General features: G+C 40.9%; 1 protein-coding gene across 2 annotated transcripts; it reads right to left on the bottom strand.

Annotated features, from left to right (window-relative positions):
* Window positions 1-1,442: 1,442 nt before the first annotated feature.
* On the bottom strand, window positions 1,443-10,775 carry CNRIP1 (cannabinoid receptor interacting protein 1). 2 transcript variants are annotated; one of them, XM_058182094.1, is made up of 4 exons: window positions 10,552-10,775; window positions 9,822-10,025; window positions 7,559-7,703; window positions 1,443-2,947 (listed from the first exon to the last, which is right to left on the bottom strand). In XM_058182094.1, exons 1-4 carry the CDS (start codon window positions 10,635-10,637, stop codon window positions 2,783-2,785), a joined length of 600 nt encoding a protein of 199 aa, XP_058038077.1. In that variant the 5' UTR covers window positions 10,638-10,775; the 3' UTR covers window positions 1,443-2,782. The 2 variants fall into 2 exon arrangements, with proteins under 2 accessions (XP_058038077.1, XP_058038084.1); XM_058182101.1 differs by lacking the exon at window positions 10,552-10,775 and having other exon boundaries at window positions 9,822-10,438.
* Window positions 10,776-11,246: the final 471 nt, after the last annotated feature.

Here is an 11,246-nt window from a genome sequence, read left to right as displayed (position 1 = left end):
TATATACAAAAGAGCTCTGTTAAGGTTTGGAAGGACTTTATTAAAAGTGAGAAACAGAATCTAATTGGATAGACAAAAGAAATCTGCTAAAATTCTGAAAAAATACTGTTTGAAACAGATGAACAGAAAACTAATTCTGAGGCTCTTTTTTAAAAGATATTTTTAAAAACCTAGGGAGTCTGGTTTATTTGATGAGGACTAAAAGAGAAAAATATTTACATCTGGTTGCTCTGACTGGCTTTTGGTGACAAAGAAGTTGGATTTGGTTTTTTAAAATCTATAGAAGAGCTATTAGGTGAAAAGATAAATTAGAGCTATTAAGATTGCCTTTATCTGACCTTCGGACCTTTCGCCGGGAATTAAAAACTCACTTATTTATTCAAGCGGGACTGGACTGATTTTTTAGATTTTTTTTAAATTTTAAATTTTTAATCCTTTGTAATTTTATATGGGGTATTTTAGGTTAGGTCAATCTGACGGTTTTAATTCGGCCACTATTGAATAGGTATTTTAAATTGATATTTTAACTTTGTATACTTGCTGTTTTTATTTTTGGCTGTACATCGCCCTGAGTCCTTCGGGAGAAGGGCGGTATAAAAATTTAAATAAATAAATAAATAAATAAATAAATAAATAAATAAATAAATAAATACATGAAGGGGGAACTCTTTTTTCCACCTTTTTTCCTTTTATATTTTTCAGTTTGTATTTTTGTAGCTTGTATTGGCTTCTATTCTTTTAATTTATAATCAAAGTGAATCACTACAGTTGTTAAATTAGTAACAAGCTTGTTAAGTGAATCAGGTTTTCCCCATTGATTTGGCTTGTCAGAAAGTTGCAAAAGGTGATTACATGACCCCAGGACACGGCAAGCATCGTAAAACCCTAAGCGAACTGTTGTAAGTCAAGGACTACCTGTATTCTTGCAACAGAGATATCTGAATTAGGGGGATCATTCACCAATTCCCCTGAAGCAAATTAGTTTGGAAAAGCTGAACTAAGTATTTAAGTAATCAACGCGTATCTCAAGACAAGCAATAGCAATCTACTTCCATACCATTGCCAAAAAACTGTGATGACTATGAGTTATTTAAAAGACTTAACTTTTAAATATCATCTATAGCCTTTATGTTCAAGGCCCTGCTTCTGATTCTAGTTATGGGTCTGGCCAGTGGTGGGATTCAAGTAATTTAACAACCGGTTCTCTGCCCTAATGATTTCTTCCAACAACCAGTTTACCAAACTGCTCAGAAAGTTAACAACCGGTTCTCCCGAAGTGGTGCGAACTGGCTGAATCCCACCACTGGGTCTGACTCACATTGAGAAGCTGAAGAAATGCGCCAGTTTCAGCATTCTCTCCCTACTTTTGCATGGCATTTTTTCTGTTGCTTGCTGAATTGGTACAAGTAAATTGTTATTCCAAGAATGCTAAATAAGCCACACAGGTTTCCAACTCATTTATTACAAAGATCAAAAGCTGTATCACTTTACAGATTGTTCTCATGAATGGCACAAATACACTAATATGCAAAGTAGCATCCACACAACCTCCTCTTATTAATCCAGTTGTACTTTGTAAAAGAAGCAACATTTATCTGAAATTAATAAGAGATAAACGATGTGCTTCTCATTTGCCACAGATCTGTAAACAGGTTTATATAGGGTATAGCACCAGATTCCAGAATCCTGCACAAGCTTATATACAAACAGCTTTCTTTTTTACTTGGAGAGCATCCTGGTAAAATCATGTTTGACCTGAAATATCTGAACTGCTGCAGCTCAAATGTTACTTGTGGCAAATTAATTTCATTTTTCCTTAAAAAATATCGCTGGATAGGTAATCTGAGTACTTGTGGGCTTTGATGTGCAACATTAGTATACATTTAATTGTAGCCGATACAATTATTATGAGAAATATGACGCAGTTTAAAACCATTGATATTTTGCATAACTTCAAGAATCCCATCACTGCTTATGGTTTGATAGGCGAAAACTTAATCAAGTTATGTAATATTCAGCAATCCTACTCCTTCGCTGTGCAAACTAAGCAAAAAATAATAATAACTGAGCAGATAATAATTTAGTACTATTTTATCAGATGCCCCGTTGCCTGAAATTAGCACTGTGAGCTGTAATCTGTACGGGGGAATCTATGGTTTTTCAGAGACTGGAGGGTCAGAACAACCAAAAGACTCAATCAGCATGAGTCCAGTAACTTCCTCAGTCCTGGAAAAGCATTCATAGAAAGGAGAAGGTATCCTGAATTTCAGAGCACAATGGCAGCAGTGAAGCTGCATTTCACAACACTTGCTAGCATGAATGAGAACCAGACTGAACATAAAAATAGAGAAACCATTATTACCATGTAGCAGATAGCAGATAGCATTCTAAAACAATGATTTGGGGGCGTCACAAACAGTACACCTCAGGATGATTACGGAAAGGGAGCTTCTAGAGCCTACTGGGTATTGCAATATCGCCTTTTGGCCATTCACCCCAGTGCAGGTGAGGGGCCGTTCACGTTTAAAGAGGGAGCAGGAAACCATCTTCCCAGCAACACTCATTTCTTACGACCACCGTTTCCAACCTACTCACTTGGAAGCAAGTCTCGTCAGCTTCAAAGGAAACTTATTTGCAAGCAAACCGTGTTGTGAGGTGGGGAAAGGGAGGAATCCGGTTTATTCCACAAAAACATCTATAACCAAGGGCCTGAGTAAGGCTTTGCACTGGTTTGAAGATCAGTTATTTCACCAAGCAATTGTCCAGACATAGTTGCCTCACTTCAGAAGAAGGTCTCCTTATTGATCCACATGAGGCTGCGCGTTTCGTTGGGTTTGCATTCATACTCAATGCAGCCAAAACTGTTTCCCCATTGGCAGTGGTCTCGCTTGTGATAGTTGTAGAATTTGACTTGCCAAACTGTTTCAAAAGCGCCAATGTCAGTGACCTGGAAAGAAAGTACAAACTCATCTCATTGTTTCACCAGAGCAGCGTTTCCTCTTTATATATCGACATGACCAACCAAACCATACAAGAGGTCACAAAACCTATAGTGTGTTGCATAGCAAGGAGTAAAGCCCTCTCTCTCAAAATGTATTTATTTATTTATGTGTCGAGAACGTATTAGATAATATATATAAGTATAAGCATGAATTGAATACATAAAATGAATACAATTAAAGGGAACATTAGGACAGGGGCAGTAGGCACGCTGGTGCTTCCTATACCCTTATAGACCTCTTAGGAATGCAGTGAGGTCAACAGGGGCCTCTGGTGGCTCAGACTGGTAAGACAGTCTGTTATTAACAGCAGCTGCTTGCAATTACTGCAAGTTCAAGTCCCACCAGGCCCAAGGTTGACTCAGCCTTCCATCCTTTATAAGGTAGGTAAAATGAGGACCCAGATTGTTGGGGGCAATAAGTTGACTTTGTATATAATATATAAAAGGATTAAGACTATTGCTTGACATAGTGTAAGCCGCCCTGAGTCTTCGGAGAAGGGCGGGATATAAATGCAAAACAAAAACAAAAAACAGTAGCCGGTCTAAGGTTAAAATTTTGCAGGTTTTGGGATGAAACCACAGTCAGGTAGTGCATTCCAGGCATTGACCATTCTGTTGTTAGACAGAGTATATCGGACAGATACGTATCAGAGTGTATAGACAGATATAAGGGGCATGCATAAGAGCACAAACATGCCTACCGTTCCTGTCCTATTGTTTCCTTTCATTATATCCAATTAATATAGTTATTACATACTTATGCTCCTATATATGCTTATATATTATATAGTTATTTTCATGTTTATGCTTATATATAGTGTTGTGACAAATAAAAAAATAATAAAAAGAATATGTATTGGTGCAATCTGTTCACACCTGGGAAGAAGCTAAATATTTTACTGCCTAATAAATCTGCCTCAGACTGTAGCATAACTGCCAATGAACATTATAGTTTGGATCTAGATTTGCAAGAGATCAGCAGTTTTATTCAGAGCAACATTTCTGCTGAAAGGGCAAGAATGAGGTGATCTTTGCCAACTCCTTTTTTCCTGTATCAAGCAAGTTCCTCTCTCTTCCCAAAAATTTGGAGTGAGGGATCATTCTATTTTCCCCATAGAGCAGATACACAAACTTAAGGAATTACAGTTTTCTTTAACAATCGGAATAACATTCTTGTCTGCGAGTATATGTACTATTAAAGGTAAATAAGGGAAGACATTGCCAGAAATTGTCTATGGAGATTCTCAGTCATCCAGCTCATGGTTGTCCCAAAGGTGTTTTTTCAAGAGGCAATTGGACTTTCTGGTTTTTCTTTGAAGACGTTTCGCTTCTCATCCAAGAAGCTTCTTCGGCTCTGACTGGATGGTGGGGAATGGAAGGATTTATACTCCTTGCAGACAGCCGGTCATTTGCATTCTATTAGCTAACCCAGAAAGTCCAGTTGCCTCTTGAAAAAGCACCTTTGGGATCGCCAGAAATTATCTTTCTTCAGAAATATATTTAAGAAAAATCTTAGTTCTGCTTGGTTAATGTAGAGCTGTAGTAAGTCTCTATGTTAATGAAATAAATAATATGGTCATAAACTGAGAAGAAAGGTGAAAGGGGGAAATGAGTATGAAGAGGACGGGAGGAGGGGGAGGAGGGAGGGAAGGGAGCTGGGAAAAGCAGTGCAGGCAAAGTAGAACGAAGGGAGAAACCGCACAAGGAAGTGGTACATAAAGAAAAAAAAAAGCAGTGAAGGAAAGTGTGGGGCAAGAACAGATAATAGTTGGGGAATTTAGTATATAAGAGAGGAGAGAGACTTCAACAAAGGGAAATATGGCAAGAAATGGGCAAAGATGGAGAAAAGGTGGGAAAGCCAATGGACAAATTGGCTGCGATGGGTAGCAGGTTGCATCTATCCCACTGCTGTGACAGAAGGCCACACTGCTATCACTCTTCCCACAAAGCATGATTGTCAAGTTATATTGGAAGTCAAGAGATTTTGAAAAGAACTCAATTTAAAGAAACACTGCAAAAAAACATTTGGTCATGTTACTGATGACAGCTATTCTTCGTCAAGAGTTTCAGCCCAGTGTTTGTGATTTTGCTCATCTGTATGTATTTCAATTTTTCCAATGGAGTGATTTATTATAAAACTCCTTTCCATAATGACTTCTGAGTCAACTCACAATCAGAAGCTTCTATGTCTCATATATCAGACACAAATATTTGCTGAATATTAGTTTATAAAGTGCAAAGCGATGCAACATATTTCTGCCCCCAAAATTTATGGAGTTGTATCAAAGGGACCTTCAGTATTGTTTTAAAATTATAATTGTTAATTTAGTCAAAGGGAAAAGTTCTTAAACATATAGAATAATCATATGTTGTACTTCATGTATTTTTTTTAAATTCAAATTTTAATTTCACCAATCAAATGTAGCTTCTATCTGAAATCGATTTTCACCTTTATCCTGGAACCTCATGCTTTTTGAAAATGCAGCCCTGGTATTAAATATGCTTTCCATTTGCAGAGTCATTGATTTCAACTGTGTTTCAAAAGAGTAAAAAGATCCAAACCACAGGTAAATTATAGCAATGACATGACAATGATACTGTTGACCACTTAAGCTTAGTGAGAGAAGAATGACCTTGTAGCACCAAAGTTATTTTAATGGTCTTTCCCATCTACACCCATGCGAAAATCTTATGAAGAGCTAAGCATCAGATTCCCATGTAAAACACACTGATCTCTACCAATGGTTGTTAGAACTTTTGAAAGTTTACTTAAGTAAACATAGGTTTACTGCTTAAAGTTCATAAACTAGAGTAGACAAGAGACACATTTAATATTGTTAAAGCTTCCCAAATTTAGAGGAGGTGGTGTCACATCAGACACATAAGACAATCTGGGACTTGGGAGTGGTTCTTTGCTTTTTTAATGGCTTACTTCAGAGTTTCCATATATTTGTTAATTCAAAATGGCAAGCAACTGTAACTTTTCAGAAATCATTGCCAGAGATTTCAAAAGCAGGAGGTTGGGAGGGTGGGGTACAGGTGACTCTAGAACCATAGGCTGCCCACTCGTCATAAACTTTGATGTAGATGATGCAATAACTAAAGAATAGATTACTAATTATTTTGGGATGTTAGACATAGATGAGGATCTGATGGGCACTCTGACAAATAATAACATAGGCAGAAAACATCAATTTACCAGGAAGGTAAGTTGGGAGAAGTTATTCCAGTCCATTTCTGGCCATCCATTCTGCTAGCTCCCTAGCTTCCTTTTTTTTTTTTTTGCTTAGCTGGCCAGCATTCCCCCAAATACAGTTCTGTAGCCCCCTCCACCCCCCCTTGCTTTCTAAGAATACCTATCAAACCTATGTGAATCCCAAAGGCATTCTTCAGACTAGAGGATACTAGAGGATTGTGCTTTGCTATGAAAGTCCATTTCCCCTGCATATTTTTAATTAAAATGACTATAAAGAATAAAAGCTCACTGTCAAGGCCTGACACTCACATGAAGTAGAAATCACACTGGGAGACTTTCCAAGAATATGACTGCTTGTAATTGCTCGCATGATGGTAATGCCAAGACTTATTTAGAAAATTCTAGAAACTTCCTTAAGGGAACAGTTTTATCTGATTTAATGATCCTTGGCAGAAAAATATGTAAAATAGGGAAGTAACCTAACCTAGACCTCTACTCTCAAAGTACCAGCATTTTGCAGATCTAAATATAGCATGCCTGGAATGAACAATTTTTTCCAAGTTGAAAACTGTCACACTTCCCCAAAAGTAGATTGGAGCAGAAAAAAAACATATAGATGGGGCTATGGATAAGGAACAAGTTCTTTCCTCTGGGATAAATCTAAAGCTTTTGGGATTGTGTGCAGCCATGGTCCTTCAGGTGGTGCATACTTGCTTTGTACAAGACATGGGATGCTGAACTTCCTCTCTCCTCAATTGAAGTAAGACAAGAGGAATTTTTCAAGTCAGAGATGAATGCATCCAGCTCTGACCATAACTCTTCCAAGCTAAGGACCTCTGTTCTTGCCCCATTTGCCATTTCAATTTCTGATATTTTAATCAAGGATATACTTTGAGGTTATGGGCTTGGCAAAGTAAAGGTGAGTTGTAGTTATAGCTGCAAGCTTCACAAATGCTTAAAAGGTGAAAGTTCGTTGTCAGAAAAAATCAGACAGGACATCATCTGAAATAAAGATTGTGCATTCTGGGAAGAAACCCCCTTCTTTCGAGTAGCAAGTAGGAGTCAGAACAATCTTAGGGTCAGGAAGCAAACTGCATTGTAGTTAGGGGTTTCTTTTCCATAACAGCAGACCACAAAATTAGTTTGCCTCTTTTGGAAGCAGGGAAAAAGGCAAATATAAAAATCTGAAAAGGTGTACACAGCCCAAGCACAGCTCATTATCATAAAAATGAATATGATCAAATCTATTTCATATATCATACAGTTTACTGTTTTCACTCTTCTTTCTACTAACTTTATTCCATTTATTTTTCATCCTCCTCCTCCTCTTCCTCCACCCTCCTTTCAGAGATATACACTACCTGTAGGTTGACTTGTATAGGTTGTCTTTCCCCACTTTTGGTATGAGGAACTCCTTCTGTGTCATAGATGCCAGTGTAAGTAACAAGTTGTGGTTCTCTTGCTGTTTCTTCAAGGGGCACATTGACTCCACCTATTCCCATTGTCCTGAAATAGAGTTTGGTAATCTTAATATCTGTTAATACTTAATGATCCCATTGTTTTGAGATGAGAATTTTTGTTTAAAAAAATATCTGAACTGTGATGATTTTCTATCCATGTGGTCTATCCACTGCTTTCTCCCATGCAATAAGAATTGAATAGATGATCAGGCAGAAAAATCTATCAGTATGGACTCTAGGTATCAAAAATTACTTATGGCACATAATCAATTAAACTGTGATGGGGAATAACCTCTTAAATGATCTTTCACTCAAGATGAAATATTGAGGAGGAAACATGTAGAAAATGGTTATGTACTGCCATGGAAAGAGGGGATAGGAAGGAAAAATAATGCTTTTTAAAAAAAATTTACATTTATATCCCGCCCTTCTCCGAAGACTCAGGGCGGCTTACATTGTGTAAGGCAAGTCTCATTCTATTTGTATATTTATATACAAAGTCAACTTATTGCCCCCCCAACAATCTGGGTCCTCATTTTACCTACCTTATAAAGGATGGAAGGCTGAGTCAACCTTGGGCCTGGTGGGACCCGAGCCTGCAGTAATTGCAGGCAGCTGTGTTTAATAACAGGCTATCTTACAGCCTGAGCCACACCGCGGCTTTAAGTCTGTCTTCATCTCTTTTGACTAAAATCCATAATGCTGATTCCACCATCACTTAAATAACATTAATCTAAATTAAGACAATTGAAATAAGGAAGATAGCATGCTCAAAGAAAATTGTGAAGACTTAGTAATCTTGGATGCTGCTAGTTCAAAAGGCAGAGAAAGGCAAGATACAGCCAAACTCTGACATAGCTTAAATTAGGAGGATGTGAATCACCCAGCTCCAACGATTTAAATAAAGATTCAATAAAGAGGAAGCCTGTGCACAGCTGTCTACCAAATTGCTAAATTATAGACTAAAAGTGTTCAAGCTGATCCAGTACATCAAATCAATTCAGCAATTCAATTTGAATATTTTATTTGAAGGCATAAGTTGCCTCAACTGGCGCAATCATTTATATTAAACCTGTGCATTGCCCTGTTATTACAAAGCAAAATGTCCCCATGTCCTCAGGACCCCAGGTCTCACACATGGCATCAGGTCTCCAGATATTCAGAAAAGAGAATTTTCCTAGCTTTACCTGGAAATACTCTGCCTGTAAAGCACATGTGCACTTTCAGGCTACAGCCTTTACTGTTGTACTTCTCTTCACCTAGAATAAGCAAGCAACCTTGTGACCTCCAAACAGCAACCTCCCCGAGCACCATCAGTTGCAAAGGAACATGGGACTTTTAGCTACAACATCTGGAAGGTGCACACACATACACACCCCTCCCAATGCTTCGAAACAGGAGCCTTGGGAAGCTGGGCCACATCTTACCCTGTTCCCCAAACACAGCATAGCTGTATAATCTACCCTTTTAATACAAGCCATGAACTTGCTGATCTCAAGGGGCTGAAAAGATACCACAGGGCGACTGTATTCTAAATAATAGAAATTGGTCACAGATGAAATCTGGTTAGGCCCCCAACGTAGAGCCGCACCCAACAGAGAAGAGGCTGGGTGAGCCGGGCGGAGACCGTTATATAACCAGAGTTGGAAAGCTTTCGTCCATTAACCAACCGGCTTTCCCGCATTCATTCAGGACTGCCACCGTTCTCCTCAACGTTTCTTGCAGCGGTCTCTATTTTTTTTCGTCCCCGGCCTAAAGCCCTCAAGATCATGGCAGGTTTAGGCCTGGGTCCCCAAATTGCTTCCCCCCCCCCGCCCCCGCCACCTACGCTGTATGGTTTCACCTAGCAGGGCGCGACTAGGGCGTTTCTCCGAGCCTTAGCGCTCTCCGAGAAGCGGGGAGGCAGGATGGGTGTGTTCGATCACTACGGTTGCTTGCCGGGGTTGTTTAGTGAAGTGCGTGTGGGGAGAGGAAAAGAAGGGAGCGAGGCATTGTCCGAAACCGGCTAAGAGAAGCTGCAAATCCCACGGCGGGAAAATGGAAGCGCCTGCCTCATCCGCTCGCCAGCAATAAATCTCGGCGCTGTACAAATAAGGGCGGGCGGATTAACGAGGAAGAGAAAAGCGGCTGGCGGGGAAGGCGAGAGAGAGGGATGCGCACTTACGTGGCGTGGATGGTCCCCGGCTTCACGGCCACCTCCACCTTGTATTTGGCCCCCGTCAGCAATTTGATGGTGCGGTTCTGACCGAACCTCTGCCCGTCCACCTTGAAATAGACGGGCCCGTCGTTCGGTTGGATCTTGAGGGAGACCTTGATCCGGACCACGGGGGGCACCTCGGCCATGGTGCTGGCGGCGCGGCTGGAGGAACTACAAGAAAGAGGAGGAACCCGCGCTCAGCCCCCCGCGAGATGACGATCGCGGCCCGTTAAGCACCCGCTCCAATCCGGAATCGACCAAACCGGGCCCATCTGTGCCTGGTCGGTTTTTCTAGCCGCGAAAGCGAATCCGGTTCGGCCTGCTTTCTGCGCTCGCCCAATCCACGGGGGGACCGAGGGAGGGGCTCAAACCCGAACAGCTGGAGCGCGGGATAAGGTGGGCGGAAAATCGGCCGGGGAAAGGGGGGGTGGAAAGCGTGGATTCGAATTGACCCGATGGAAGAAAAGAGCTTCAGCCGCTTGGCCCGGCGTCGTGGCTATAATTCGCTCCCTTCGCCCGCGGAGGGCGAAGTTGATCGGCGGTAGCTCTTGCCTCGAACAAGCGAGCGTAGGCGCCCCCTGCCCGCCTAGATCCATTGCTCTTGCACTGCATTGGACTGGTGCAACGGAGACTGCTTTAGTTTCTCGGTACCGTCTCCTCCCGCATTGCTAGCTGATGGGGAAGCAAGTTGGCCTACCTGAGCTTTGACCTTCTGGCCCTTTGGAAGATAAGACAAGATAGTATGGGCAGGGGTTTGTCTTCTTGGTATCCCGCACGTTTCATTAACCCAAACTAGGTAACCCTTCAGTGGGGTTTTCAAAGTGTCTTGTGCGTTCATATATAGGTCCTGGGTAATCGATTCATTTCACACACACACCCTAAAAAAAACCCCGCTTAAGATGTTACCTAGTTTGGTAAGGAAATGTCTGGGAGCCAAGCAGCAAGCTCCGAGGACAAACATCTGCCCAAATACCTTACGCCACAAAATAATATGCAACAAGATACCTTATGCCACCAGACTTGAAATTCTGGGTTTAGAAAATTTAGAACTACACCGCCTGCGGTATGACCTGAGCATAGCTCATAAAATCATCTGCTACAATGTCTTTCCTGTCAATGTCAACAATACATGTTCCTGTCAACAATACATGAGCACACAATAGATGCAAACTTAAAGTGAACTGCTCCAAACTCGATTGCAGAAAATATAACTTCAGCAACAGAGTGGTCAATGCCTGGAATGCACTACCAGACTCTGTAGTCTCATCCCAAAACCCCAAAAACTTTAACCTAAGTCTGTCTACTGTTGACCTCACCCCATTTCTAAGAGATCTGTAAGGGGCATGCATAAGTGCACCAGTGTGCCTACCGTCCCTGTCCTAATGTTCCCTT

The sequence above is a fragment of the Ahaetulla prasina genome, chromosome 1 (assembly GCF_028640845.1).
Source record: "Ahaetulla prasina isolate Xishuangbanna chromosome 1, ASM2864084v1, whole genome shotgun sequence".
Lineage (NCBI taxonomy): Eukaryota > Metazoa > Chordata > Lepidosauria > Squamata > Colubridae > Ahaetulla > Ahaetulla prasina.
The sequence above is the reverse complement of the archived record's forward strand: the minus strand, read 5'-3'. Positions and strand labels throughout refer to the sequence as shown.